Here is a 27,943-nt window from a genome sequence, read left to right on the forward strand (position 1 = left end):
GCCATCAGGTGTAGAAGGCTGTCTGCTCTGTCTTGTTTCATTTCTTTCCTATCTCCCAGTTTGTCCTCTTTTGTAATGTGTAGGCCACGGTGAAAACATCCTTCCTAGCTGTTCCCGTTCTCTGGAGTGAGTGTGTTGGCATAGATGAAGAAGATTTGAGAGTAAATTATCCCTTGGGGATGTCAAGGTTGCTCTATGGTCAGACCAGCGTCATCACCTCTTAGACTCAGCTTCTACCTTGGCACACTCTGACCTGCCAAGTTCTCTGCTTTCCTGGAGGACGTGCCCACATATCCAGTTATTTGACTTGAATGTGACCAGGAGCCCTCGAGCTCTGGAGACCCCAGAGCTGCCCAGCTGTTGAACCAGGGCTGTGGCCAGAGATGGCTTTGAGCCATCTGAAGCAGAGAGTTCAAAGCATACCATAGAGTAATTGCTGTTTCCCTAGAATGGGCTGTACTCATCCCAACAAATTTGATAAGGGAGCTGGTTTAGAGATTAATCTGGAGATTTGCAGTTTTTCCTTACTCTATGATGTACTGCTGTGGATCAACACATTGTTTCAGGCTTCAGAAGACTTAAGGCTCTTTGATACCTACTTGTGTTAGAGCCTTAACTCGAAGCAGGAGCCTGACCAAGCTCATCATCTTTGTCCAGAGAAGGTCCCCTCTGAAGGACTGTGATTTTCACCAAAGAAAAGGAAGAAGACTGAAGAGATATGTACCTGTGCTCATACCTTATCCATTGATGTCTTGGCTGCAAAAAAAAAAAAAAAAAGGGTTGAGCAGTGAGGCTGCAGTGCAGGAACAGAAGAGAAACTGCTGTAGCCTCAGGGAAGTAAGCAGTCCTCTGGCTTACTCACCCATGAGCATTCCTAGTGTCAAGAGAGTGCCAGAAATTGAAATGGGCATCCTGGCAGTACCAAGGCATCCATTGAGGTAGGGGTAGTTTTGCTTCAGGGGTCAAATTCATCCATGAAATATGCAGATACTCCTAGGAGTCACTGACCACCTCTGCTGCATCTTCTGTGGTACAGAAAGGAATGAAATTGGCATGAGAAGCCCGCTGAGAGACACAGGTGTAGAGAAAAGGAGCTGGAGAGCAGACAGTGTTTTGGAAAAGAGGTTACACTCAAGAGTGATACCAGGGAGGCTTCTGCAAGTGTTGCTGTGGGAAGCTAGCAGAGGATGAGTCCCCTGAGGGCTCAGCCTCCTCTGGTGCTTCTGTGCAGGGCTGCTGGCTATGGCAGGGGTGGGGAACCCTGTCCAGGGCATGCAGCCAACAGGGCCAGTACAGGATCACTGTGCAGTGCCTGATCCTACGGGAGGGTACCCACCATGGTGGGTACACATGGCCACAAATGAGACAGAGTGGCAGGCTAGGTGCTGTGTTTGCTCACAGCGCTGTCGGGCCTCCAGCTGAGGCACAGCTCCTGGTGGTGCTCATGGCAGATTTTCATGGTTGCTGTGCAATAGCCACGTGCTCTCATCAGAGCCCTGGAGAGAAAGGAGCCAGCGTGAGGCCCATTGATGGCCCGATGGTGCTGGAGCCACAACCTAAAGATGCTATGTGGCGGGAGCTACAGGCCTTTCTTTGGCACCAGTTTTAAACTGAGAGTTAGAATTAGATAATATATTAGGAAGAAATTATTTACTGTGACGGCAGTGAGGTGCTGGAACAGGCTGCCCGGATTGGCTGTGTATTATCCCGTCACTGGCAATATTCAAGGCCAGGTTGGATGAGGTTTGGGCAACCTGAGCTAGTGAAAGCTACCCCTGCCCATGGAAGCAGGTTTGGAACTAGGTGGTCCCTTATGTCCCTTCCAACTCAAATCACTTCATGGTTCAGAGATTTCTTATTCCTCCCCCTGTGGAAGCCTTTCCATTATCAATTGTTTATCCTCGCTTCTTTCTCTCTTCTAATCTTATCTTACCTTTTCTCTCTTTGCTTCCCTCTGCCCTCTGTTTTTCCTTATTCATTATCAGTTATTAGGTTTCCATTTCAGGTGCAGTGACTCCAAACATTCAACCTGACACCCCTGTATAGGGCACCGGCAGTCCAGCTATTCTTGGCACAGTTTAGTTTTCCTAGTTTGAGCAGGGAGAGCACAGCCAGCCACACTCCCCTGAGGCTGCTGTACACAGTGGTGATGCAGGAGGCAGTCCCTCTCACCCTACAGAAGCAATGCTGGCTCTATCCTGCAGGCCTATACCTTGGGCATCCCATGTTGTGGACTGACCCAGCCTAGGACAGCCACAGGAGCCTTGTGGTGAGCTCTGCCCTTCATGTGTGTGCCATGTACCCTCAAATGGCTGGGGAGTCTGCTGGGCTTCCTCATAAGTACAAATGCTCATTGCTGTTTTCCTCCTGCTCTGTCGATCTGGGTTATTTTCAACCTTCTGTTCCAAAAGTGGCTGAATGCCAGTGCTTTGTCCTTGGAGCCTGTGATGTCTTCAGGTATCTTGCAGGACCAACACATGAATTATCGAGTGTGTGTAGAAACAGTGATCTAGCATCTTCCCCTGCACAGCAACACAGGTGCATTTTGTTGTATCACGTACTCACTGTGTCCTTGCTGCAGAATGCTCTGTAGCCTTCACTTGGTCCTTGCTTCAGTCCCTGAAGCTATCTCAGCTGCCAAGCCCATGGTCTTCTACATTTTATAGGTAACCTCTTACAGGTTACTTTTCTGAACTGCCTGATCTCACCAGAAACCTCTGCTAAATAATTGGTTCTGTGAGTGAACCTGAGCAGTGGCATCTAGTAGGAAAGGAAAAGGACCTTTCTGATTCTTAAGGTGGCTTCTCTTCTTGCTCACGCTACTTCTTGCTCAGTCTGATGCAGTATTAGGGCATGTGGGTGAAAGTGAAAGTAAAGCTAGTCAAATAAAGACCACTGCTTACAACAAAATTTCACCCTTTGCCATCAAAGAAACCGCTAGAGCCAGTAGAAAAATGGGGAGTCAAAGTTTGATTTAACTCACTGTCCTCTCTTGCCTCATAGAGAGTGTCCTAACAGCTCAGTTTATGGCTTCCACTTCTTTATTTCCAAAAAGTCACAGATTTTGCAGATATGTCAGTAGGTCATCACCCCGATCAGAATGTGGTCCCAGGCCCTGTAGAGGAAAGAGGGATACCATCATCTTCATGGTATCAGCCCCTTTTTTTTTCAGTCCCTTCCTTTCATCAGCGAGTTGCCAGGCTCTTCATATAGAGACTGCCTCAACCCTTGCATGTATAATAATAGTAATTGATCAGCTCCATCTAAGGCAGATCAGCTGTCTGTGACTCATGAAAGCAATCACCAGCTGTTAGGTAAAGTATGTTTGATGCTAACTCTTCTTGCTCCAATTGCAATGCAGGGCTCGGAGCATTGGGTATTTATAGAGAGAGAAACCACTAGGCTGGAAGAGGTAGCTCTAAAGAAAGCTCTGAGAGTCAAGAAAGAAGAAGGACGTGCGGGTACTTCAGAGGTGAAAATGGGTGTGAGCATGTCAAAAGTGGAGATGGCAGTAGGGAAAGCCAAGGAAGTGGCAGGCCAGGAAGAACCAGCAGATACACACCTGGATACCTGGAAGAGAGCAAAAATCATTGCTAGTCCTGAAGATTTTGAGTCTGTCTGGGAGGATGAGATCTATGAGAAGGAAACTGGGGAGGAGCCCAGCACAGAGGCAAAGTGCTTGACACGTGAGAGAGCAGAGGAGGAGTCCAAAGAGAGGGTTGAGGGGGTAACCAGGAGTGAACTGGATCTGTCCAGACCACATCAGAAGCCTGAAGAGAGACAAAGGGCTGAGGCTTTGGGGTGCCCTCTCCATGGAGAAAGCAAGATGGTCTCTGAGGAGCATGTTTCTGCAGCCTTTAGGAAGCAGGATGCCAGAGCGCCAACTGCAATTGCAGAGGTCATTAGAATTAAAGTGAAGTCTAGTGACGACAACACAGAGACTTCTGCTACACAGAGGATCATCTATTTAGGAGATCTGGAGGGAGAGGAGGACAATAAAATGCATCTGCTTGCAGAGGCAGGAGGACATCTTGGCTCAACAGTGGGGCAAGAAACCATGGTGAATAGGCCAGGGGAAGGACCAAGGCCCACGGCATGTCTGGGAGAAAGGTCCCAGTGCAGTTCCTCAGTGTACGCACAACAGAAAGCAGTGTCAGAAAAATCTTCTGCAGTGCCAGACCAGCCTGAGACAGGCTGTGATGAGATAAGCCCTGCAGGACAGCCTCCCTCAGAGCAGGAAGAAGGTTTTTCAGTGCAGCAAGACCAAGCATCAGTGAGTCTGACTGGCTGCAAAACACTGGAGGGAGATGAAGCCATGTTGTGTTCCCAAGGGGTGGGGTCAGATGAGAAGGATCTGCAAAGGTCAGTAAGAGGATTGAAGCCATGTGCCCCCAAGAGGGCTGAGGACCCCAGACAGAGCCCAGAACAGAACCCAAATGCAGGAGAGCAATGGGGCTTGGATGTCTCCACAGAAGAGTGGGGGCTCTCAGAAAGAAGCCTATGTGGTGGGGAGGAGGAGAAAAGCTCCACAATGGTTCTACAGATGGAAGAGATAGAGACAAAATTACCCCCACCACCTGTGCCTCAGCACAGCTGCCCTCGTGCCACTGTGGGGCTGGAGGAGGATGAACCCAGCACTCCCACCCCTGGCACTCTTCCTCAGCAATTGAGCCCTGCAGAGCCAGCCCAGGAAAGGGAACCCAAGGGCAAAGACGTGTCCCAGAATACCAGCCTTATAAGAGATATGGGCACACCTGAGGATATGAACCCCTCAGCAGAGGTGGTATGCAAGGAGGCAAGCCCTGCAGTAGATAAAGAAGCACTCAAGGACATGAGCCCTGTAACAGAGGTGGGAATACCCAGGGATGTGAGTCCTGAATCTGCAGAAAAAAAACAAGACATGCACTTTGTTACAAGGAAAATATACCAAGATGCAAATCCTATTGCAAGAGGACCACACCAAAGCAAAGGCAATGCAGTGGAGACAATCCTGCTCAGAGATCCCGCCACAGGGGAAGTGGTCCAGAACTCAGATCCTACTGCAGCAAAGGGAACCCTGAGAGCTACAGAAGAGGCACTCCAGGAGGAACAGCTTGTGATAAAAGGGCTCTCCCAGAACATAGGGCCCACATCAGGAAAGACGATGGGAAGTGAAGGCATGGAACAGCTGCCTCCCAAGGCAGAAGAACCAGAACAAGAGGCTGAGACCATAATAGAACACCTGCCCCAAAAGGGTCCTAAGTCTGGAGGGCTACTCCACACCGCAGATACCAAAGCACAAGAGCCAGCCTGTGACTTGGAGTTCAGTGCAGGACAAGCTCTGCAAGACAGGAGCTCTGTGGCAGGAGAAACTGCTAGAGACAGTGACCTTACTCTGGAGCAGTCACTGCAGTCTCCAAGAGATGCTGATGTCTTGCATTCCCACTCCCCTATAACAGGTTTATGTCAAGGCAGCAAGTTGTATCAGCTCTCAACCTTTGTATATGAAGGTGGGGAAGAGGTGCAGGTGAGCAGTGGAATACAGAAGAGAGAATCTGGGCCATTGATGTGTATTGCTGCAACCGAAGCTGTGTGCCAGGAGCACAGAGGTGTCACTGAAGCCCCACTCCTGGGTAGCTGGCAGGACAGTGAGAGCTACAAGAAAACCTCAGCGGCATCTAAGATTAAGATGTTTGAGCAAAGTGAAGCTGAACAGAGGACAGCTCAGGAAGGACAAGAGCATGCACCTGAAACTGAGACACCAGCAAAAGCAAAGGGAAAGACAAATCTGTCACAGGACACAATTTTGAACACAGTCCCCATCTCACCTCCAGCAATGGCAGGTGCTCCAGTGGGATGCATGACCAGTGTGGACTCATTTGCCTTCAGGCAAGGAGCTGGTCCAGGAGTCTCCTCCCAGCTCCTGTCTCTGAAGGAAGATGTTTCTGTTGATCTGGAGCATGAAGGAGAAGACAGTGCTGACCTGGCTTCCTCTGACTCTGGCTGTGAACTCACGCTGGCAGAAGCCGTGGTAACTCTTCCAATGAACTGTCCGGATGGAAAGTTCATGCGCATGTTGTGTGGCTCTTTATTTACCATGTTCAGTGGCACCTCACACATCCATTGACTGAGAACAGTTGCTTTGCATTCCCTGTCCTTTTATGTATATGTGTGTGTGGTCAGGCTTATTTGCTGAATGCAGACCTGCTGGCCAGTTGGTTCATTGGCTTTTGTTTTGTGACACCTCCCCTCTGCCCAACATTTTGGCTACTTCGAGAATGCCACCCAAGCTTCATGTCCAGGAACAAGAAAGGGAGATGGGGGGTGGCTTAAGGAGCTGCGAGTCCATCACAGATGCGCACACACTGAGCAGCAGTGCCCACGCTTCCAGCTTCACCCTTGCATTTCTTACGTTGATATCCCTTCTTGCTTAGCTTGCCAGCCTTACCCATCCTACCCTGTCTTTGGCAAGCTGGTGGCTGGATGATGAAATAGCTTTCTTTGCTCTTGTAAGCACTAGATCAGCTTCTTTAGAGCTAATTTCCTTAAAACTAACCATTTTCTCTAATCCAGAGCAAATCTCAGGAACCAAGTGGGGAAGAAAAGGATTTATCTGACCCGTCATTAAAATCCACCCTGAAAGAAGAGAATTTAAAGGCTGCTGTTCCAGTGGTCTTAAAGGTCTCAGTGCTGTTCTACTAACTGCTTCTTGCCATAGTGTTATAGCTCACCTTAAGCAGCTGAGGACTATATGCTTCCAGCTCCTCTCCCCACTGTACAGCTGTTATGAATGTATTTGTACACGCACACACAAATGTATGCAGGCGTGTTCCTCTTGAGTTTGTCACCCTGTTTATCATATCTCTCAACATCCCAGCACTGCAAACAAACAGTGCCTGTGCTGTCAGAGGCTGGCACGTTGCAGGGGATGGCTCTAGCTGCAAATGCTTGGACCATAGTCTGGGAGCTGGGCTTCCTGTGGCATCAGCTGGCTTAGAGCTAATCCTAAAGCTAATGAGGAGCTGATCTCCTAAAGAGAATCAAAAGCAAGTAAATGCGTGGGTCTCAATTTCCTATCATTTCATAGCAAAACGGCAAAGGGAATGCACCCTCTGATGGCAGAGTTGAGAGATATGTCCATGTCTGGGGAGGAGCTAGTGGAGGGATGTCTTCCCTTGGCTCTGATCATGCTGTCAATTATACTGACTGAACACACAGTCTGCATCCCTAGGAGCCAGCCCTGGTTGCACGAGTCCTTTGGAGGGCGTTGGGAGGTGGGGGGGCATGGTGGGCTTGGCCCTCCCTGGGGCACTGCCCCGCCAGCCGCACGCGGATGCTCCACTTGGGCTGAGCTCAGTGCAACTGGCACACTCCTTCACTTCCCTGCCAACCTACCTGGCTGATGGGACACTTTCCTCATGCTCAGTTTTTCTGACATAGGATAGCATTGGCGTCTGAGCTGTTTCTGAATGTCTCTTAACAGAACTGTTGTTTTGCGTACATCTGCTTTCACCAGGTGCAGTGATGTGCCTCTAAGCTGGCCAAGCTTTTCTGTGTGACTGACCCTTTTTTTCAGTGATTAATTACCAGTAGGCTTTTGGCAAAATCAGATTGAATAACCCTTCTCCCCACACCCCTGCGAAGTCGCTGCTGTCAGAAAGATTTCGGTTTCCGTGCTTGAGTTGTGTTTGATTCTACTCTGTGGTGTTTGCTGCTGCCTTTTCTCTTCTTCCACTCTCCTCCATTGGCACAGCCAGTACTGCCATGCCATGCAGCGCTCACTGTCTCCATCTCTCTCCGCCATTGTGTCTCATTCAGAGAGCAGGCTTGAGGGAGGGCACTGAGGAGAAAGCTAAGCCGCCTCGGCACAGGGCTCCCGAGAGTGACACTGGAGATGAGGAGCAGGACCAAGAGAAGGACTCGGTGTTTCTGAAGGACAACCACCTGGCCATCGAGCGCAAGTGCTCCAGCATTACAGTCAGTTCGACCTCCAGCTTGGAAGCAGAGGTGGACTTCACAGTGATCGGTGACTTCCATGGGACAGCCTTTGAGGACATCTCCCGGAGCCTGCCCGAGCTGGACAAGGACAAGAGAGAGATGGAAGATGAAGGCCTGGTTTCCTTCCAGCATACTGACAAAGTAGTTCCTGGATTGGAAGAGGACGCCAAAGCCAGGGAGAAGGTCGCCCAGCCCAGCCCAGACATCTCCCAGCTAGAGGTACACAGGGAAGGCATTCCACCAAGGTTGTCTTGGTGCTACCATCTCTCCGTGTTCTCTGTCCTGGTTCCTGGCATTGCCTCGCTGGTGTTCAGTCCCACGTCAGTTTGGAAGAGCATGCTAGCTTTCATACACCCCTGGGTTTCTGTCCAATATAACTGTTTTACTGTCATGCACGCAGTTGTCTGTCTTGCATGGTTCTTTCAGTTTGGGCAGGTGCATGGCAGTGTCTTGTGTTTTGTGAATCTGATAACCAGGAAAATCATCATCTCTTCATGCTCTGTGTCTGGCTGCCTACCCTGCCCCTCTCGTCACTGCAGCAAATCAGGAGCAGGAATTGGCATGTTCTGTGTTATAACCAATGGCCCTGTCCCTGTGTTTTGCATGAAATTTGAGCGTGAAATGTGCTGCTAACTAACCTGTCTGGTAGTGCCTTGTTGGGAGAGATTGACAAAGTAGCCAGTGGGAGCAGCCCCAAAGGTTGTGGAGGTCAGTCCAGCCAGGAGTGCTTATCAGCAGGGCTGAGGAAACTGCATGTGGCACAGAAGAAAACCGCAAGCAGAAGTGGAGCATGTGCCTCTGAGAGAGGACAGTAGGGCCAACCCCACCTCAGACAAAATGTATCATGGCCTCTGTGCAGGCCATGTTTCCTGTGTGCTCGGCTCGGTCAGCACTGGCCGCAGCTCCCAGCCCTGGTCAGGTGGGTGCTTCTGGAGCTGCCCGCAGCACAAGCCCTGCCCTGGATCCAGGAGAAAGCTACAGAAGAAAGTGAGTTTCCTCTGAGCCAGGCATTCCGTGGGGCACTGTGCAGCGGGCTGCTGGGCCACGGGCTTGGCTTGCAGCCTCCGTGGAGCTGTGTGGCCAGTGCTGGGCAGGGACCATGGCTGACTCAGAAATGCTGTGGACTTGCTGAAAATCTGTCTCCATTCCCCAGGTTAGCCTCCATTTGACATGCAGGTGTCACCACAGACGTTGGGGACTGATGCAGTACACAGAAATACCTTAGGTCACAAGAGAAATAGATCTGTTGGGTCTTACCTGCTCTGAAAAACCAGTTTATCCTGACCAGTGGTATCTGCGAATCTAACAAAAAAAAGTTTCCGTAGAAGCCTGGGGAATATGGGGTCTAATTTAGGGTATGTCAGTCATACAGGGTGCTTTGTGTGGTAGCCATTAGCCTAGGATAGCAGCCTGGGCTCTGCTCAATGTCCAGGTGAGGCTCAGTGTGACGCTTGCAGGATATCACACACAGGTGGCACTTGCAGAAGATTCCAGGGAACTGCTCATGCAGGCTGGTTCAGGAGGAGTACTGAAGTGTCTCCCGTGCAGGGCTGTATCTCATCACACCCTGGGAAGCAGGGTGGTTTGGAGCAGTGATTGACTTGCTGCATTTTTTTCTGCAGTCACCAGCCCCAAAAACAGATGCTGTAACAGTCAGCCTGGGACAAGGCACAAGGAAGCCCGAAGATGCCTCCGCCGCCCACCAGATCAGCACCCCAGAAGCAGCTCAGGTGACACAGCTGGGTCCATCCTCTCATGGCCCTTCTCCCAGTGGCTCTGCAGAGCCTTGGTTCAGCAAAACCTGTCTGCGCGCAGCAGTGCTGTGAAGGCCAGTGGCTGAGTGAAGCTACTGGGGTTCTCTACTTGCCGGAGTCCCCAAAACATCAAACCAAATTTTGTCCAAACATATCCTGCATTTACTTTTTAATGCAGGCACTGTTGAACCCAGCCCCTGCATGAGTCCCTTGCCCCATCTGCCATGTGTCAGCACGTGGGGATATTCTTCTCTGGCAGCAAAGATGTAAAGCACCATGCCTGCAAATGTCACCCCTTCACAGGCACTTCCAAACTCACTGGGTTTCCTTTGCCTCTGGCAGGTGGAAGGAGGCCTGCCTGGCAGCAAAGATGCATCAGCCTCTGTTCGTGCTGTCACCACAGAGACCACACCAACAACCTCAGTAAGCGGGGCTAGCCCCTCAGGGTGCCATGGCTGCCGCCATCCCACATGGGCCTCCTACTTTGAGGAGGGAGACCCCATCTACTGCTAGGGCGGGGAGGGGAAGTGAAGGCTCCAGGGTGACCTTCCCTGCTCCAGAGCTGCTCTCTGGAGCAAGCTGTGCTCACCTGCATGTTGTGTTCAAGCTCACACCCGTGTGTTCTGATTTCAGGATAACACCACCAAGCCTGGGAAAGGGACTGGCCCTACGACAGAGCTTCGCTCCGTGTCACCGGTGAGTGAGCACTGGACAGAGTCAGCCCTGGGCTGAGGCTGGCAATCAGGGCTGGGAAAGGTGGTCAGATCATCTCCCCACTGCAGATAGAGCTTTTCTGTAGGTCTGGGCTTGGGGTAGCTATCGCCAGCCCTGAAATAGCATGTATCCAGTTGGAAGCACAGTGCAGCATCTTTTTCCTTGCTGTGCTCTCTGCTGTGCAAGGCAGAAATGTGCTCACCTTTGTAGCTCTGTGCCAATGGAAGGGTGCTGGCAATTTAGGGCCTGGGGACCATCTGCTTCTCTCTGTCATGCAGATCAGCAGCAGCTCTGCTGGGAAGGAAGTGCTCACCAGCATATTCAGTGCCACTGCAGAAACCCTCTCCACTTCTACCACTACCCATGTTACCAAGGTAAGAGCATCTTCAAACAGAGCAGCTAGGGAGAGTCTGATGAAAGCCACTGAAATTTGAGGAAGGTGGATTTATGCGGTGCCTAGTACAGAAGATGCCTTTCTCCTCCTTACAAGCTGAAAAAGTGTATGCTGACTTGTGGGGGATCATCAGCTGGCACACTGCCCTGGCCCTGTTCAGCCCAGCTGTGCTACCCATCCCATTCAGCCAGATGCAACTGCAGGGGACTTCAGACAAGGATGACGTGTGTTTGATAAGCATCAGGTGCTCATCACCTGCATACCATCCACATGGACTGTGCCCAAGTGCCATGCCCACCTCTATGCCATGGTATTTGGGGAAGGAAGGGAGTCATTGGGCTGAGAAGGAACTCTGTGCCTTGAAGGCAGCAGCGGGGATGGAAGTGACTGCAGTAGACTGCCACCAGTATGTGTGCAACTCCCCTGTCCATGTAACTGGTGCATGTGAATGCAGACATACCTAGAGCCAGAGCCCAGATGCCTCCTGCCCAGAAATCCCTCAGCACAGCTGCCAGGTACCTCACATCAGTGCCAGAGCACCTCACCTTACCTCAACTATGGGAGCCGTGTTTATCAGACTTATTAGAGCTGGAGCAGCTTTAGGGGGCATAGATGACAGAAAATTAAGGAGGGATAGTTGCATCAGTGGATCTCACCTGTGGCCACTTCATTCCCAAACGAAGTACACTTAAATGAAATAATCCAGCGAGAGATCTGAGCAAGCAAGAGAGGTGCTCAGTACCTGCTGCTGGCCCTTTTCCTTACACGTCTCACGTTCATACTTCTGACCACTTCTGCCCTACCTGTGTCGTGCTAGTTCTAACCATGCACTACATCAGACTTAGTGAGACATACATGAAATAACTCGAGGAGTTCCTAAGATTTTGTTGGCATTGTGTCTTCTCTGGTGGGCAGCTATGTCTTCCAGAAACAACTTGCTGGGTGCCATCTGTCTCCTCTCCCTCACCCGCAGGCAGAGGCAGCACTCATGGCTTATGAATTTTATTATCCATACTGTGACTATGTGCTGCAGGCAGGGCCTTGAATTAGGCTTTTTACCCCAGAAGCCTGCAAGGTGTGGGGCTGAGGCAGGTCCTGGGGTGTGCAAATGAGTGTTGTTTCTTCTTGTTGCACAGACTGTGAAAGGAGGATTTTCAGAGACCAGGATAGAGAAGCGCATAATTATCACAGGAGATGAAGACGTGGACCAGGACCAGGTAGGAGAAGTTGTCTGTGTCCCCAGGGCATGCAGTGGTGCTCACAGGAAACCCCAGTTCCATCTCGGAATGAGTGATGTCAGTCAGCACCCACTTGGCCTGTGAAAAAGGAGGAATGTTTGGCTTTTATCAACCAAGAGCTCCCAGCCCAGCCCCCATCAGTACCTGCTGCAGAAATGAAGCAGCAGTAAAGATTACATTTCAGCACAGAACCCAGCTATGAGATCACCTTTTAATTTCCTTAAAATACATTTCCAGTTGCCTTTTACCTGTTGAAATACCATGAAGTGACCCAGATTCTCCCTTTCTTTCCTGCACAGTCTCACTCAGGGTTGATGCACTCCAGGAAACCTTGTTTTGCATCTACCTCCTTGACAGAGGAACAAAAAGCAACAAACGTCTGTAATGAAATATCAGATATTGATACAAATCTCTCAGGTTGCAGGGTCATTTTCCTGGGACCTAATCCTTCGGAATTTGTTGCTTGAAAAATGAAATTGAAGGTCTTAGAGTATTTTAAAATGATCTTGAGCAAGATCTAAAGTAATTCTTAGATTTTTTAGAACTATAGTAATAAATTTAATAAAACTATCTTAGTGGGTTTTTCTGCAGAGAATAGCTGCTGTTCCTTTGCTTGGGTTTCAGTAGGGAGCTTTGGACATTGCACATCTCTACAGAAAGAAAAGTAAAGGGGGGAGCACATGGCCTTCACTGCTGTATGAACTCATGGTCAGTAGTGAGCTCCAGGCTTTTCTGCCAGGCCATTATGTGTAGGTTTCACTTTGAATCTCTGCACCCATGTCTGCCTAGAATCTCATTCAGCTCCAACTGCTTTCTATCCACTGGCTGAGAGCAGTAGTCATACCAGACTTCAGGAAAGTGGCAATGAATGCTTTCATCATTCTGATTTCTAGGCACTGGCTTTAGCAATCAAAGAGGCAAAACTACAGCATCCTGACATGCTGGTAACCAAAGCTGTGGTATATAGAGAAACAGAACCTTCTCCAGAGGAAAGGGACAAGAAACCTCAGGTAGGTGGAGAAGTTATCAAGTACAATTTATATTTGCTGTGTAAGAGATGTATGTAACTGTGTAAGTGCCCCTGCATGTCCCTTTCTCCATATAGTATGGAATAACACAGTGGAGTCCCTTGCAAAGGTTCTTCGCTGATGCTGGCCCAGTCCCCCATGTGATAGCATAGGCAGAGCATGCATTTCCACACTGCATGGGCTTTACTCACCTTCGTACTCAAAACGGCCAGGGCACATTTCCACAGCCAGCCATGATCGATGTTTGGGACTGACCCCACCAACTGCAGGCTGCTCCGTGACATAGGAATGGCAGTTCTTGGCCAGTGCTTCCAGTGTGACTGTGACTGCAGGTATGGCCATGTGGTTGTTGTTAGAAAGCTAGCACCACAGTCACCAAAGACATGCTGCCAATGTCCTACTTGGCAGAGGACTCAGAATCATTTGCATGTAAAGAGGAAGGACTTGCTTGTCCCCTCTTTGCAGGGAGTGAGAGAGGTGATACCCATAATGCAGACAAGCTGAGAAACTTGACTGCAGGTTTTGCAAACCCATTCCCAGGATTTGCACTTCCCCACATAGGCCTCAAAGCAGACACAGCTCTACACGTCTTCTTTTCCAGAGCAAAGCTGGCTTGAGGAGTCCTGCCCCCCTCTTACTCCCTTACTTTGACCCCTTTGCTCCCCCGTAAGAGATTGCCGCAGCTCTTCTGCAGCAGAGCTATGGCATAGGCCAATATACTTTTGTATCAGCTAAGGGGCAGAGGAGCATGGTGAAAAAGGGAAAGGAGGTTTGGAAGGCAGCTGCACTACGTGTATGAGAAGCTCCTTAGCCAGCCAGACTGTAGGTGCATTTTGAGAGGCATCTCAGAAGTGGATTTGGTGTTTGTCTCTATGAAGAGAGGTCTGTCTATCTCTATGAAGGTTTTGAAAGGCAACTTCTAAGCTTGGATAAGTAACTGGCTATGTTGCACATTGGAAGGTCAGAGAGGCTGTTGCATCTGTCTACTCTCACCTCCTTTAACACAGTATAAATGAGCCCAGATGTTTCTGTATCTCTTAGGGAGCCACCTGATTTTAAGTGAAAGGCTTAAATTAAAGAAGCCTTTAGCAGTGATCCGCCGATGTCTCCCCAAACACCAGCATCAGCTCAGTGAACTGAGAGGTCCAGCTAATGGCCAGAGGTTCTGGTAAAGAAATACAAACTGTGGCCTGAAGGTTTTGCAAGTTTACTGTCCATTGCTCTCAACAAATAGGAACCCTGTTATAGTCAGAATGTTACAGCACCCTGTGACCAGTCATTTCCATCTGCCTTGTACAGGAATCTTGACCAACTTGTTCATGAAGTCAGCATCTGTATTCAGACCTGGAGGACAGTGAAGAAGGAGCCTTCGTGCTGGATTTGTCAGCAAAACATAGACATCCTGGCTGCAATGTTCATGGCTAGAGACAAAAAGTTTTTAAAAAAGGAATAGCAAATATATTATATATATATATACATACATACATATATATATATATATAACAGGAAACAAAATGCATCCTTGCACTGCTGCTATATGCTGGAAATGAATAGCAAGCAACACCACCAACAAAAAACAACAACCCTCTTTGCAGAAAAATTGAAGAATTTACTGGATTGGTGATAAAATAAGATTTAAAAATCATAATAATAACAATAATACAATAAGCCACCATCTTGCATGTTACATTAAAGGATACACAATCATGAGTTCATTTGTTGCACACTGAATGGAAACAAAAACTGCTTTGCAACAAAGCAAGAGATAAGCAAACTGAAATAAAACACAAACAGAAGCAAAACCATTCCCCACCTCTGGAAAGAAGAGAGAAAAATATTGAGTTTATTACTTTAGAGTTATTTTCCAATTTGGAAGTGTGGTTTCACCCTTTTCCTCATTTCATGCTGATTCTTTTGCATCTTTTGTGGTTCTGTTAACTCTTCCCCTTCTGTTCCATATCTTCTTCTCTGTGCACTTGTCTAACCTCTTGTTCTCTGAAGGTATTTAAGGATGGAGTTCATTTCAAACAGAACAAATGATGTGTATATGGTTTTTCATTGATAAAAACGCAGCCTGTAGGGGTTTCATATGGATGTGCATTTAAGTTATGTATATTATTATATATAACGGGGGGGGAGGGGGGTGAAGAATACTGAAATAATTCAACAGTGCTGGTAAATATGATGACATTTTTAAATTATTAACTAGTTGATTGACTGTGGTTGGTGTACTTTGAGACTCTTAGATCACAGTGGGACTCCTCGTCCTGCAAGAAGAGAATGGGGAAGGTATCAGCCACTGCTGTTTGGAGGAAGAAGGGGAGGGGGAGAGGTGGGAGCCGTCCTGTTGGCTGATCCGTGTGGCAGCAAGAGGTCTGGGTTTGCTGTTTGGTATGGGTGTGGAAGTGGTCTGTCAGTGGTGAGTTGGAAGGGCACAGGAAGAGGGTCCTGCAGCCCTAGGTAGGCTCCTCTCCCTGGCTACCGACCAAAAGCATCAGAATCGGCTGGAAACAAGGTGACAGCTGCAGGATTCATTGCTCCTTTCCAGTTCACTGAGCTGTGATGATAGTTGGGTTGTTTTGGATTGTTTCTGGATCCCAGTAATAAGTTACTTGAGTTTTGTAGTAGGAAGGGTTGGAGGCAGAGCAGTTGTTTCTGCCCCCATTCCTGCTGCCCGGGGTGTGATGGAAAGGCTGCCTGAGGCACAGTGGGTTGGTGGTGGTGCTGGAGGGTGATGGCAGTCCTTCCCCAGCCTTGCCACCGGGTGCTGCCCAAAGGCATGGAGTGGAGAGGTCGCATTGTCTCCATCAGTGAAGAGCATCCCAAGTGAACAAGGCTGGGCAGCAGAGCCCAGGCCCTCTACATAGGGAGGCACTTGTCAAGGTGGTGTCAGTGATGCTACCTGCCCCACAGCCTGACAGCTTGGCCTTTAAAGACAGGCCTCCTCTGTGGCTGCCTTTGGAAGGGGATAACAGGCTGAGCCCAGGGCCTCACACACTGTGAACCAGGTGGTTAGGGTAGACTTGGAACCAAAACCAGAAAGGAAAGGAAATAAACCGGTTTCCTTTTTTTTTTTTTTCTTTTGAATTCTATCTCCTGCAGAAACAAAAGGGGCCGCAGTTCTGCACCATTTTGCCTTTAGTCCCCCACCCTTCACACAGACTGTGCCCAGAGACAGGTATATTTAGCTGTCCTGCAATGGATTTGAGGGTGACAGTGAGAAGGAACAGCCTGAGTCATTAGGGTGCTGTGAGCAGACCACACTCCGGTCTTCTGTCCTGGTCTCTGGCAGCCTTGGTTTACCAGCTGCTTGCTATGATGTCCCCCTGAGGTCTGCTCTCCTTCAGGTTTATTGGTTTCCCCTGCAAGCATGGAAGCCCTGAGCACAAGCTGCCTGGGCAGGGAACAGCTGCTGGCTGTTGCCAGTACTGTCACATTCCTGAAGAGGTCGGTGGTGGTGGCTCTCCCTCAGCTTCTGTCCAAGTACAGTCATCTGCATGTGACCTGCTGTTTTTAGAGATGAGACCCCAAACCAGAAAGAGTGAAGGGAGTTGTAAAGAGGCTACTTTTCTCTATGCTTTTTAAATGCACCCAAGCCAGCTGTCAGTAGCAGTCGCACTGGCAGAGACACTGGGTGACAGAGGACCTGCTCTCAGTGCCTGCGCTGGGCATCCAGCCCTTCTCGCCTATTAGCAATGGCCTGCACACGGCTCTCATTGTTCTTTGGCACACCGTGGTTCATGCTCAGAGGAGCTCACATGGCCTTCATACCATTACAGCCACCCACTGCTACTCTGAAGCTAAGATACCTGCTTTTGGCATCACCTGCACAGTTATCAAAATAAAGGTTACTGCTCAAACTAGTGGCCTTATACAGTTAGAGTTGACTTGAGAGTGGACTCAGACGAGTTATGCTTGGAGTGAGTGGACCCCATTCTGTGGTTTCTGCAGCAGTGTTTAAAAACTAAATTAGAAAACGACAACAATAAAGAAAGCCAAATGAAACCAAACTGCTGGGCTGGGGCAGCTCAGCACCATCTGTTTTCTTCCAGGGGCCTTTCTGCTGAAAGGGGCGGGAGACATGAGTGCCTGTTTTTACCCAATCCCACAGATTTATTCCAAACCTGGCCTGCAATTGCATGAGTAATAACAACAGTGACAATAGCGTTTATATTTGAAAAGCACCTTACCAACCAACTGCAGTGCTCTGTTGTTCCTTCACTAACTCCCCTTTTCCCTTCTTCTTCTTCTCCCCCCTCCAGTCATGCTCCTTTTCAGTGCTCGGTGGTGTACGCGTGTGTGCTCACTGTTCTTGTATTCAATAAAAGTGAAATAAACGTGTTTGAGGCTAAACCAGCTCTGCGGCCTTTTCGGACTCTTTCCCACCAAAGAGGGTGGGGGCTCCCGCCGCACCGCGGGCTGTCCCCTGGAGATACTGTAGGTGGTGGCTGGCGCTGCTGCGTGGCCGGCCTGCCATGGGATGTAGGGTTACCCTTTGGGGTTGGAGGTTGCCATTTAGTGTCAGCGTTAAGTGGGTAACCATTTTTGCATTCTGTTTCAAAGTTACCCCTTTAGGTTAGGGTTGGGTGTTAAGGGTTACCTTTTGGGATATGTTTAAGGGCTACAGCTTTGGGTTAGTATTAAGGGCTAAGGGTTGATGGGAGATGGTTGAGAGTGAAGAGTTACCCTTTTTGGTTAGAATTAAGGAGTATGAGTTAGTATTTTGGGTTGTGGATACCTTTTAGGTTAGGGTTAAGCGTTAAGGTCTCTCCTTCTGTGTTAGGATGAAGGCTCACCCATTTGGGGTTAGGGTTAATGGTCTGGGGGTTACCAGTTTGGGTTAACAGTTACCCCTTTTATGTTAGGGTAAAGTATATGGGTTATTGATAAAGGTTACACTTACAGTTCACGGCTAAGTGTTATGGAGTATCCTTTTGGGTTCAGGTTAAGGGTTATTCTTTTGTGTTAGTGTTAATCGTTAAGGGTTACCCGCTGGTTAAGGATTAACACCGCGAGGGGTGGAGGGCGACCGCCTCTGTGGGGGAGACTGGATGGAAACAGAGGTACGGCTGTCAGGGCGCCACGGCGAGCAGCGAGGCCGCGCGGGGCCGCGGAGCAGCGGGGCTCCTCGGGTGGGGAGAGCAGCGCGGAGGCGGAGCGAAGAGCGGCCCGGAACGGCCGTGTGCGGCGCAGGGGGCGGCCCGGGCGCAGTGCGGAGAACGCGCTGCGCGTTTCCGGCCCTCTCCGCCCGCGTCGCCGCTCCCGCCCGGGTTATGGCGGGGCCGCAGGCGGACCCCGAGCTGGCCAAGCGCCTCTTCTTCGAGGGCGCCGCCGTCGTCGTCCTGGGCGTACCCGAGGGCACCGAGTTCGGCATCGACTACAACAGCTGGACCGTGGGCCCCCGCTTCCGCGGCGTCAAGATGGTCCCGCCGGGCGTGCACTTCGTGCACTGCAGCGCGGCCCGGACCGCCGGCGGCACGGAGACGGGGCCGCGCGCGGGGCTCTTCCTCTGCCTGCGGCCGCGCCAGGTGCGCGCGCTGCGCTGGGAGCCCGGCAGCGAGGAGCTGCGGGAGGCGGCCCCGGGAGAGGAAGAGGCGCTCGGGCGGGACCTGCGGGAGATGGACGCGTTCCTCGGGCCGTACCCCTACGAGACTTTGAAGAAGTGGATCTCCCTCAGCAGCTTCGTCGGCGAAGCGGCGGTGGAGCGGCTGCAGCCAGAGAGCGGGCAGATCTCTGCCTTCTCGGAGGTGCTGCCGGTGCGGGCGGGGCGCCACGGCCGGGACCGCGCGGGGCAGAAGCTGCCCCCGTACGACGCGGGCTGCGGGAGTTACGCCGAGGGCGTGGCGCGGCTGCCCGAGATGCGGCCGAGAGCGGGCACCGAGATCCGCTTCACCGAGCTGCCGCGGCAGACGTACCCCGACGGCGCCAGCCCGGAGGAGATCACCAGGCACAGCATGGACCTCAGCTACGCGCTGGAAAAGGTGATCGCGCGGCGCTACGCCGGCCGGCCGCAGGACCTGCTCGGTGAGTGCGCGGCGGGAGAGCCCCGGGCGGAGCTCCGGCCGTTCCGTGGCCGTGCGGGGGGCGGGTGCTGGATGGGGCGCAGGGCCGGCTCTGCGGGAGCGGGCGCCGTGCTGCGGTGCGGAGGGGCCGGGAGCCCGGCTGGGCTGCAGAGCGAGCTTTTGTTTTGCACGGTGTCCATCGTGTTATCCGATTCGTTCTTTATCAGAATTATTGTGGACGATTCGAGGATAGGCAAAGGTAATCACGTCAGGTGCAGGTAAGCAATCTTCAGAGCCTTGGGACCGCCGCTCTGACTGATGCAAAGCATCCGGCGAGGCCGGAGTCCTGGCTCTGAAGAAGAGACAAACACGAGTGCGTTGCTCACCCCCACCAATGTCCCTATCCCTGCGGCTCGGGAGCAGTGTCTGCACACCCCGGCACAGGGGGTGAACGCCTGCAGAGTGCTGGCAGTGTCTGTGTGCAGATCTGCGCACCTGAGAGGGTTGCGGAAGTGCTCCGGCAGCTCCATACGCTGAGTGCCGGCAGCGCCGCTCTGCAGAGCTGGCAGTCACGATTAGGAGCCCTGCTCGGTTACACTGTGCTTTCTCTCCAGATTGGAGAAGAGCAGAGCATTAGGAAATAATCAATGCTGGCTGTATCGATTGCCATTTGCAGAATCGCTCAGAGGGCAGAATGTTCTTTATATGCCCGTGCTAAGCCTACAGTTTATGCAGTCATCTACAGAGCCTTTCAGAGGATGTGTGCCTTGGTTATACTTTAGTTTATGTGTTCTGTTTTGTTTTCTGAATACATGCAGCTGAGTTGCAGTTTGCTTTTATCTGCTTCCTGATTGGGAATGTATATGATGCATTTGAGCACTGGAAAAGACTGCTAAACATCCTGTGCCGTTCTGAAGATGCCATTGCAAAGTATCAAGACCTTTATGCCAATCTCATCTTCGTCCTGTATCACCAGCTGAATGAAATCCCGTCTGATTTCTTTGTGGACATCGTCTCCCAGGACAACTTTCTGACCAGCACCTTGCAGGTACCGGCTATCCTATCTCTTGAACAATGGGAGTCAGAGCAGAGGGCACACAAGGCACTGAAGCAAATTCAGGGAGAAGCTTCAGGAGGAAGTAAGCTGCTGTTGAGTCTGCCAAAGATAGGGAGCCTGTGTTCTCTGAGGGCACTTAAGTTTCCTTTTACTTTTTCCTGGTGTTGCTTACACAGAAATGCCCTCACTTGTCATCTATGAACTTGGTCTGCTAATTCTTTGCCTTTAGCAGATCAAGTATTTAGCTTTGCCTTTAGCAGATCAAGCATTTAAAGTACTGTGTACTGGAGTTAGTCTGCATGCACATGCCAGTGAAGTGAGGCACTGAGGGGAGAGGGTATTGCAGACAGCTGCAGCACAAAATGAGGACTGTGTCTTCTTTATTATGTTTTCCTTGAAAATAGTACTGAAAGTGATCTGGTATGTTGGCATGGGTTTGGAGTTCTGGAGTGGCACAACTGACGTAACTGAGTGGAACCAGCATGCTTTTCCTAAAAGCGATTTGGGCTTTTAGCTGTGTGAAGCTGAACATCTCTGAGAGGGGCTGAGCGAGTGCAAAATGATGTCTGTTTTTTGATCTTGTTTTTTCCCCTCCAAATACCATTCATTTAAAAATACGTAGCTTGGCATACAGGAGTGGTGATGGTTTTTGGTCAGCTTGAATGGTGTGCTCAGCATGCAGAGAAGTTGCAGTGAAACCTTACTGAGCTGAAGGCATAGATAGCATTTAAGAAGCCTTTCTGCTCCTGCCAGCTTTATGCAAAAACGAAGATTTCCTGAAATCAAGTTCTTGTTCATAGGGGATTTATGGTTAGTCCAAACTGCAGAAATACGCTGCTTGTGCTGAGACAGGCATGAGCAAATCTGTAATTCAGCAGTAGTGAAACCAGTTACTCCCAGTCATTGTAACTGCTAACAGATCAGCAACGGACCAAGACTTTAAATCTAAGGAAAACATGGTTTTTAAAAATAAAAAGCCATAAGCAAATATGCCAGTAAATCCCGGCAACAGAAACTCAGCCCCAGCAGGAGCAGTTGTGTGCCCAGGGTATGCCAGAGGTGTTTGATGTAAGTGGGCAGTGCCTTCTCCTTTCTCAGGGAATGCCTCTATTTCTGTACTGGGCACTCCAGGTTCCTGCTGTGCTCCCCTTTTTGCAGGGGGAGGTGTTTGTTTTTAACTCGCTGGATGAAGTGATACGAGAAGCATTGCTTTAATTGAGTGAATGATTTTATTTGTCCCCACTGGAATTTTTAAGAATTTAGGTTCGTAAAAGTCTTTATTTTTATTGTTCTATTTTCTTTTACCATTCCTTTAGATAACTGGAAAATCTGCCTCTATCTGCAGCACACTCACAGAACAACTCATTTCACTAACCCTGTGAAATGAGAGCAGCACAAAGAATGCATCAGCCAGCTCTTCCTTCCATGCAGTGGGAGTTGTGCAAGCACTGTCTGGCTGGTTATTCTCCCAGTTCAGGGGCACCTGAGTTGTGTGCCCTCAGATTTCATCTGCTTTTGTTTTTTATGTTGGCTGATGCCCTTAGTGTGGCTGTGTTGCCTTCAGTGATCACTGTTAGCGCCTGGCAGCAGTTGCCACATTCCTGGTAGGAAGGAATAAATTTGCCTTTTGGCCAAACAGAGCCTCTCCTTGTGAGGAATTTTGCAGTTCTCAGCTCCTGTGGAGTTCCCCTGATGTGCTGAAATAGTGCCGGGGACCTCTGGGACTTTTAGCATTGGATATGTGTAGGTAGACTGGAAGTGTGCAGTGGGATGGGGGGGAATGCATGGTCTGAGTGTTCAGCTTCGAGTGCAGTTTTGGGGAGTTTGGTCTGAGGCAGGAGCAGTGTGCTGTGTCCTTCATTGAAAAGGTAACCCTGACAGTGTTTAGAGGAAAAAAAAATAGATGAAATAAATAGGTGTTGGTGATACTGTATTACAAAACTGCTTTGGGAGCTTTCGTGATCCATCCAGCTGTGAAAACTTGTGGGTGTAGCCACCTGTTGGCCTTGCCAGCTCATGCTGTGAAGCTGCCTACCTGGCAGGTGAATCCCGTGCTTTTCTTTCTTTGTCTCTTTTGCTCACACAGGGATCTTTTACTCACAGTTGAGCATATTTCAGAATTCTGTAATACATATCTAATTGCATGTACGCAATGACTTAAAACAAAGTTATTGCCTTAATGTTTGTAACCCCAATGGAAGGCAGAATGGCTATGGGATGAGAGGGGACGTGCAGGCTCTGCTTAGGCTGTCCCAAACAGATCTGGTTCTGAGGAAGTCTCATCCTTTCCCGGTGGACCTATCTTGAAGTGTTCCCTGCTGCATCCTGTTGATGATGCAAAGCATGTGCCACAAATCTCACTGACATCTACTTTGTTCTTTCAGGTGTTTTTTTCCTACACGTGCAATGCTGCTGTTGATGGGGCCTTAAGGAAAAAGGCTGAAAAATTCAAAGCTCACCTAACAAAGAAATTTAAGTGGGACTTTGACGCAGAGCCTGATGACTGTGCTCCTGTAGTGGTAGAGCTTCCTGAAGGCGTGCTCACAGACTAAGCAAAGATGCTCACAAAAGCTCTCTATGCTCACATAGAAACAAAGAACTTTTTTAAAATCACTTTTTCTCCATACCCTTCTTAACTTTTTCAGCTTCCTAAGTCATTTTCTGTCACTAACTTCTCTTGCTGCTGTAAAGACAGATGTGGAAAAACCAGAAGGATTCCTCACCATGTGAGAAAACCAGAATTGTTGGAGCTGTTTGAACATAGCCCTGTGGCTTTGGACACCTTGTTTTTCTTCTAGCCGTTCTGCAACAACTTCTCATTCTGTACTGAACAGCTCCTTGCTCTGATCTTATCTGTGCTGCTGGGCTGGACGTGGTGCGTCTCACATCTGGAGCGTGTGCTGCTCTTGTTTGATGCCTCTGGAGTGAGGAGGGTAAGCTCACGATTGGTCATAGCTTTCTGCAGCCTGAACCCAGGCTCTGAATGGAGAACTCTTCCTAGGCTCAAATTACAGGAGCGTAACCAGAAGCAAATACAAAACTGTGTCAGATCCTTAGCTGCTTAATGTGATTTATTGCCATGTTGTGGAGGAGTGCTTAAAGCTGTACCAGAATTCATCCCATTTTATACTACTAGTACTGAAATACCTTTTCCTCTAATTCTGTTGAAACCTTTTATACTTACTGCTGACACTCTGCTTAGCATGATGTAAAAGAATGTTAACAGTTCGGTATCATTCATTACTGGACAATGGTCACCCAGGTTTTGAAGCAGAGGAGAACTACATGAGATGAGTGTCAGACTTTCACGTGAACTGTACCCTTCTGTTTTGTTGTAATCAGAAACTTACAGTACTTTCACAAAAGATGGTCTCTTCTTTCTCCCCATCTTCCCCAAGGTAGGCTGTAGGAAAGCTCTGTGGGGCTCATTCGGAGCTGTGCAGGGCTTTAGCCCTGTAACCTGCTCATTAACCTCCTCATCTAGTAGACTTCTTCAGATATTTGTCTGTATGTGTATCTAACAAGTTAACACTGCTTGTCAGTCTTTTGTAGTTAAAATAAATCTTATTTGTATTCGTAGTTAAAATAAATCTTCTTATCTTGGTCTTGTCTACAGAAAACATCTGTACAATTTCACTGTTTTGTATATATATTATATAGCTGAAGTTCATGGTGCTGTGTTGCTGGCCTGTCTCATCGGGATGTACAGTGTCCCCAGAAGTAACGTCACAGTGCTTTCTGTTACATCTAAGTTCAACTCATAATGAGCATAATGTACATGGCAAGGCACAAATGCAGCGTGTTCTGGGAAGGGAGAATGTGGTGGTGTGTTTCCAAATAATCGGTAATCTACTGCAGGAATCAGCTGTCAGAAGCCCTCGTGTTGCTGCCGTGATGCTGTTTCTTCACTTTCCTCAAGGGCTTTAAACTCCATTACTCTGGTGTCTTGGTTTGTTTTCAACACTCAGTACTGACCACAAGCCCTTAGGGGAGGTCACTACAGTTTGGTGAGTGTTTTGTTCTTAACTTTATCTTTATGTGCTTTCTTGGCCTTAGCATCCTTCAGACCTTTTGCAGTCTCACTGTGCTCTTCTCGTCTTCTTGCTCTTTTCTTGCCTATATCCACAGGGAATGCTGTCTTTGCAGTTGCCATTTGGACAAATTGTTTGTAACAAGTGTTCTCACGTTTGATGAAAGGTGCCTGTTCAGTTTGTTGGCTCTTTGCACTAACCTGACAAATGATTCTGTTACTTTAGAGCAGAACACCAGTTACTGATGTAACTAAGCAGCACAGGTAGCGTGGAGCCTGGGGACCGTCCTGTCTGGATGGGAAAAAGATGGATAGTGCTTGGTGCTTTTCCTGGCTGAAAACCAGTTTGGCCCAACAGTGTCAGTGCTTTGCAGACTGTCCTGGCAGTGCTCCCGCTTCTTTAAGGGATAGGTTACTTTTGAGTGTGTCTTTGGAAGTTAATTATCAGGTTTTGTTTTTGAGATTTAACATGTTTAGCAGCCAGATTCCCATAATAAGCTGGAGTTTTAGCAACCAAGAACAGAAAATGTAATTGTTCTTCCATCGTGCTTTTTGTGAGGTTGTAATAGATGTCTCTAATTAGATCCACAAAGGAGGTGGGGAAGAAGTAGGCCTTTGGGGGCATTGTCCATTTGGTGCATGTGAAACAGAAGCAGGGAACTTTCAGATAAATACAGACTGAAGTTGAGTGCTCAGAGTTCAACTCTATGAATCAATTGCACACTTAAGGGGAAGAGGGAAGTCAGCACATACAAAGCAACACACATTGAATGTTTGCAAGGGGAGATGGTCGTAAATCTGGGAGGAGGAGATGAAGGCTGTTGTTCTTGTTGAAGTCAGCAGAAAGGAGGGCATAAATGAAAAGCTGTAGCATGTCAAGGCAGAAATATTTTCTTGCCTTTATATAGCCTGAGGCCACCTATGGCTGTGATAACAGTACCCATTCCTTCCAACTAAAACAGCTGGATAATCTGATATGATAATCTGAAAGCAAAAGAGAGATTTGTGTGTAAATACAGATTACTGCACACTAATGAAGTGTAATAGGTGATGTGCTTGCAGCACTGATTCAGCAATGAATTAGGGTCAGACTGAGCAGCAGTGTGCATTATGAAATGGCACTGATGCATGAGGTATGTTGGCTTTGTGTGTATGTGGAGAGTTGTACAGCTGCCAGAGCTGTGCAGTGAGGCAAAGTGGTATTGTTCTTGTCCTCTGATATGTACTTTCATTGCAAATTGTGTTGGAATGTGGATTCTACTCAGTCCTGGGTGACGATCATCAATTAAGGATGAACAATGGCATGAGCTGACCACTGGGTACCCGAGAGATTCAGTGCAGGTGACATCTACAGTGCAAAGCCCAGTGTGATTATATTCGATCTTGGGAGCCACCATTCAGTTTTCTCCTCCTTCAATTGACTCTCAGCATTAGGCAAACCAGAGCTGAGTCTTGATGATACATATTCTGTATGGTGGCCTCTGTTGTTCTACACCACCTTGAAGAGAGTTGCTTCAAGATTTTCATCAGTCTTGCAAATGAAACGTGAAATGGGTTGTAGAAAGCTGTCCTTCCATGCCAGTGATGTGACACACCCTTCTTTCATTGGGAAGAGAAATAAAACATCCTTCCCTGCCAGCTCTTGCAGCCTCCTGTTTAATTTCCACCTCTGTCTCTCCCACTGTCAAAAGGGCAGGTCGACTGTGTCCATCTGTTTTCAGGGGGATTGCTGATGATGACTTCATTGTGTCGCCAGTGAGCATCCATAGTGTAGTTTTGCATATCCAATTGATTTTACATGGCAGCTATGTCACCAGTATTTTAACTCCTGCAACAGCAATGCTTAGGGTCCTTGAACAGCACCAAGGTCATGTGGTGTTAATGCCATGCAGGCATGTGGATGGGTTCTTTTCTTACCGCTTGACTGCTCCATGCTTTCACTTTACACCACTTAACAGTGAGTTGAATTTTTGTTGTTTTCTGCATGGTCTCTTACAGCAGCCCTAACCTTTCTGTGTCTGTCTTATTTCAGCTCAAGTCTCTTCTATTTCTATTAAATGTTCCTATTGTTTGTTACTCTTGTACCCCTATTTTTTCTATTCTAGAAGTAACAAATGTGAGATACTCACTTAAGCCTGTAGCAATTAGCAGGAGTCTGATGACAAATGGCAGCTCTGTTTGGAGTAGTGTTCATTTCTTCTATTGCTAAGGTGCACCTTTGTCACCTGGATGAATAATGCCAGCTGCTGTGGATGGAGCCCTCAGCTCTGAGCTTCTGGAAAATGAGCAAAGATGAAGCAGAACATCTTGATCCCTTCCTCTGAAAAAGGAAATAACTTCCCTCGGATCCTGCTGTTTGTTGTCCAGCAAAGCTGACAGTGGTTTATTCTGCAGCCCTGTTACTATAAAAGGGATGTACTGTGAATGGCTGTTCCTTCACAATGTGGTCACCTACTCTATAGCTATTTCTGCTCCTCCTCAGAGAACGTGCAGCTCTGTGCATTCAGACTGAGAGTAGTCCAGAGCCATCCTGTTGAGGCAAGTGCTGTACAAGCCACAGAGAGGAGCTGAAGCACAGCTGGGAGGATGCTCCAAGCAGCATGGCTGTGCTGGAGCCTGTAATTAATGCAGGGGAGGCATTGATTCCGCAGGGGCTGCATTAAGAGCATAAATGAGTTGCAAGGCAGCCTATCTGCAAATAAATAAACTAAGTCTAAATGGGTTAATCAATATGAGAAAAAATCCATATATACAGAATGTCAGAGCCACTGCTTTGGAGTTGTCGTGTCTGTTTCAGTTAGCTCAGGGCTTTGCAGTTCCACAAGGAAGGTGCTTCTGTCCGTTGTTGCAGTACTGGGTTGTGTGGCCACGCTATTGCTGCCCATGGGGCTCTACTGGCATGCCCTGCTGCTATGTTCATCTCTGCATGCAGGGCCCCCAGGAGCTGGCTGAGAAGGCTGTGCTGGGCTTGGGCTGCTTGGAGGCCTGTCAGGTGTTACCTTTGGGCACGCAAGGAATGTGGGTGAGAAGGAACCAATGTGAAGATGTCCCGTGATCCTAATTTCTCAACTCAGTCCCCTTTGCAGACATCGTGACAGCTGTGCTGGGGGCCTGTCTGGCCATTCCCTTGTCCTGCGCCTCCTGAGTCAAACAGGACGTGTATCTGAAGCACTGAGAAGTTTCCCAAATTTCACATTCCCAAAGCCATAATGCTTGCATGTTTTCCCCACCTGTTGGCACTCAATAGAGCTCTGCCATAATCCTGCCGTGTCTCTGCACATTTCCTTATTGTCTTTTTGCCAAAATTACTCATTGACTGGTACTTGAAAGAAGCTTCTGAAGAGGAGGGAGAGCAACTTTTTACATGAGCAGATGGTGACAGGACAAGGGGAAGTGACTTTAAACTGAAAGAGGAGGTTTAGGTCAGGTGTGAATGGAAGCTCTTTACCCGGAGGCGGTGCGGCCGGCGCTGCTGCCCAGAGCTGTGGGTGCCCCATCCCTGCAGGTACCCAAGGCCACGGCTGGGCCCTGGGCAGCCTGAGCTGGGGGCAGCCAGCACGTGGCAGGGGTGGGGCTGGGGGCCCTTCCATCCCAGCAGTGCTGGGATTTTATGACTGCTGCCACAGACCACGTGTGATCAATGGGGTGTCGGTGTTCTCCAGCAGTGCTGAGTCCACACCTCTGCACATCCCAGCTTCTGACTAGCCCAGAAGTAGTGCACACTTTCGGGCCACAGTGAGGTCCCCCAG

General features: G+C 49.1%; 2 protein-coding genes across 24 annotated transcripts in view; both read left to right on the forward strand.

Annotated features, from left to right (window-relative positions):
• EPB41L1 (erythrocyte membrane protein band 4.1 like 1) overlaps positions 1–17,461 on the forward strand; it is a 69,551-nt gene extending 52,090 nt beyond the window's left edge. For 10 of the 21 annotated variants that reach the window (XM_046902953.1, XM_015296225.4, XM_046902952.1 and 7 more), the window contains 10 exons: positions 3,362–6,010; positions 6,553–6,660; positions 7,798–8,196; positions 9,600–9,707; positions 10,074–10,154; positions 10,365–10,427; positions 10,724–10,819; positions 11,976–12,056; positions 12,971–13,087; positions 14,405–17,461. In XM_046902953.1, the coding sequence (XP_046758909.1) occupies positions 3,362–6,010; positions 6,553–6,660; positions 7,798–8,196; positions 9,600–9,707; positions 10,074–10,154; positions 10,365–10,427; positions 10,724–10,819; positions 11,976–12,056; positions 12,971–13,087; positions 14,405–14,413 (3,711 nt within the window). In that variant the 3' untranslated portion in view covers positions 14,414–17,461. The remainder of the gene's footprint in view (positions 1–3,361; positions 6,011–6,552; positions 6,661–7,797; positions 8,197–9,599; positions 9,708–10,073; positions 10,155–10,364; positions 10,428–10,723; positions 10,820–11,975; positions 12,057–12,970; positions 13,088–14,404) is intronic. The other 11 variants (XM_015296233.4, XM_015296234.4, XM_015296235.4 and 8 more) reach the window with 8 other exon arrangements.
• An 884-nt stretch (positions 17,462–18,345) lies between these two features.
• AAR2 (AAR2 splicing factor homolog) overlaps positions 18,346–27,943 on the forward strand; it is a 37,898-nt gene continuing 28,300 nt past the window's right edge. For 2 of the 3 annotated variants that reach the window (XM_025142188.3, XM_025142187.3), the window contains exons 1-2: positions 18,346–19,129; positions 19,926–20,155. In XM_025142188.3, the coding sequence (XP_024997956.2) occupies positions 18,379–19,129; positions 19,926–20,155 (981 nt within the window). In that variant the 5' untranslated portion in view covers positions 18,346–18,378. Of the gene's footprint in view, positions 19,130–19,925; positions 20,156–22,548; positions 23,785–27,943 lie in introns of those variants that run through there. The other variant, NM_001030844.2, reaches the window with a different exon arrangement.

This window comes from Gallus gallus, chromosome 20, assembly GCF_016699485.2.
Source record: "Gallus gallus isolate bGalGal1 chromosome 20, bGalGal1.mat.broiler.GRCg7b, whole genome shotgun sequence".
In the NCBI taxonomy this organism is placed as follows: Eukaryota; Metazoa; Chordata; class Aves; order Galliformes; family Phasianidae; genus Gallus; species Gallus gallus.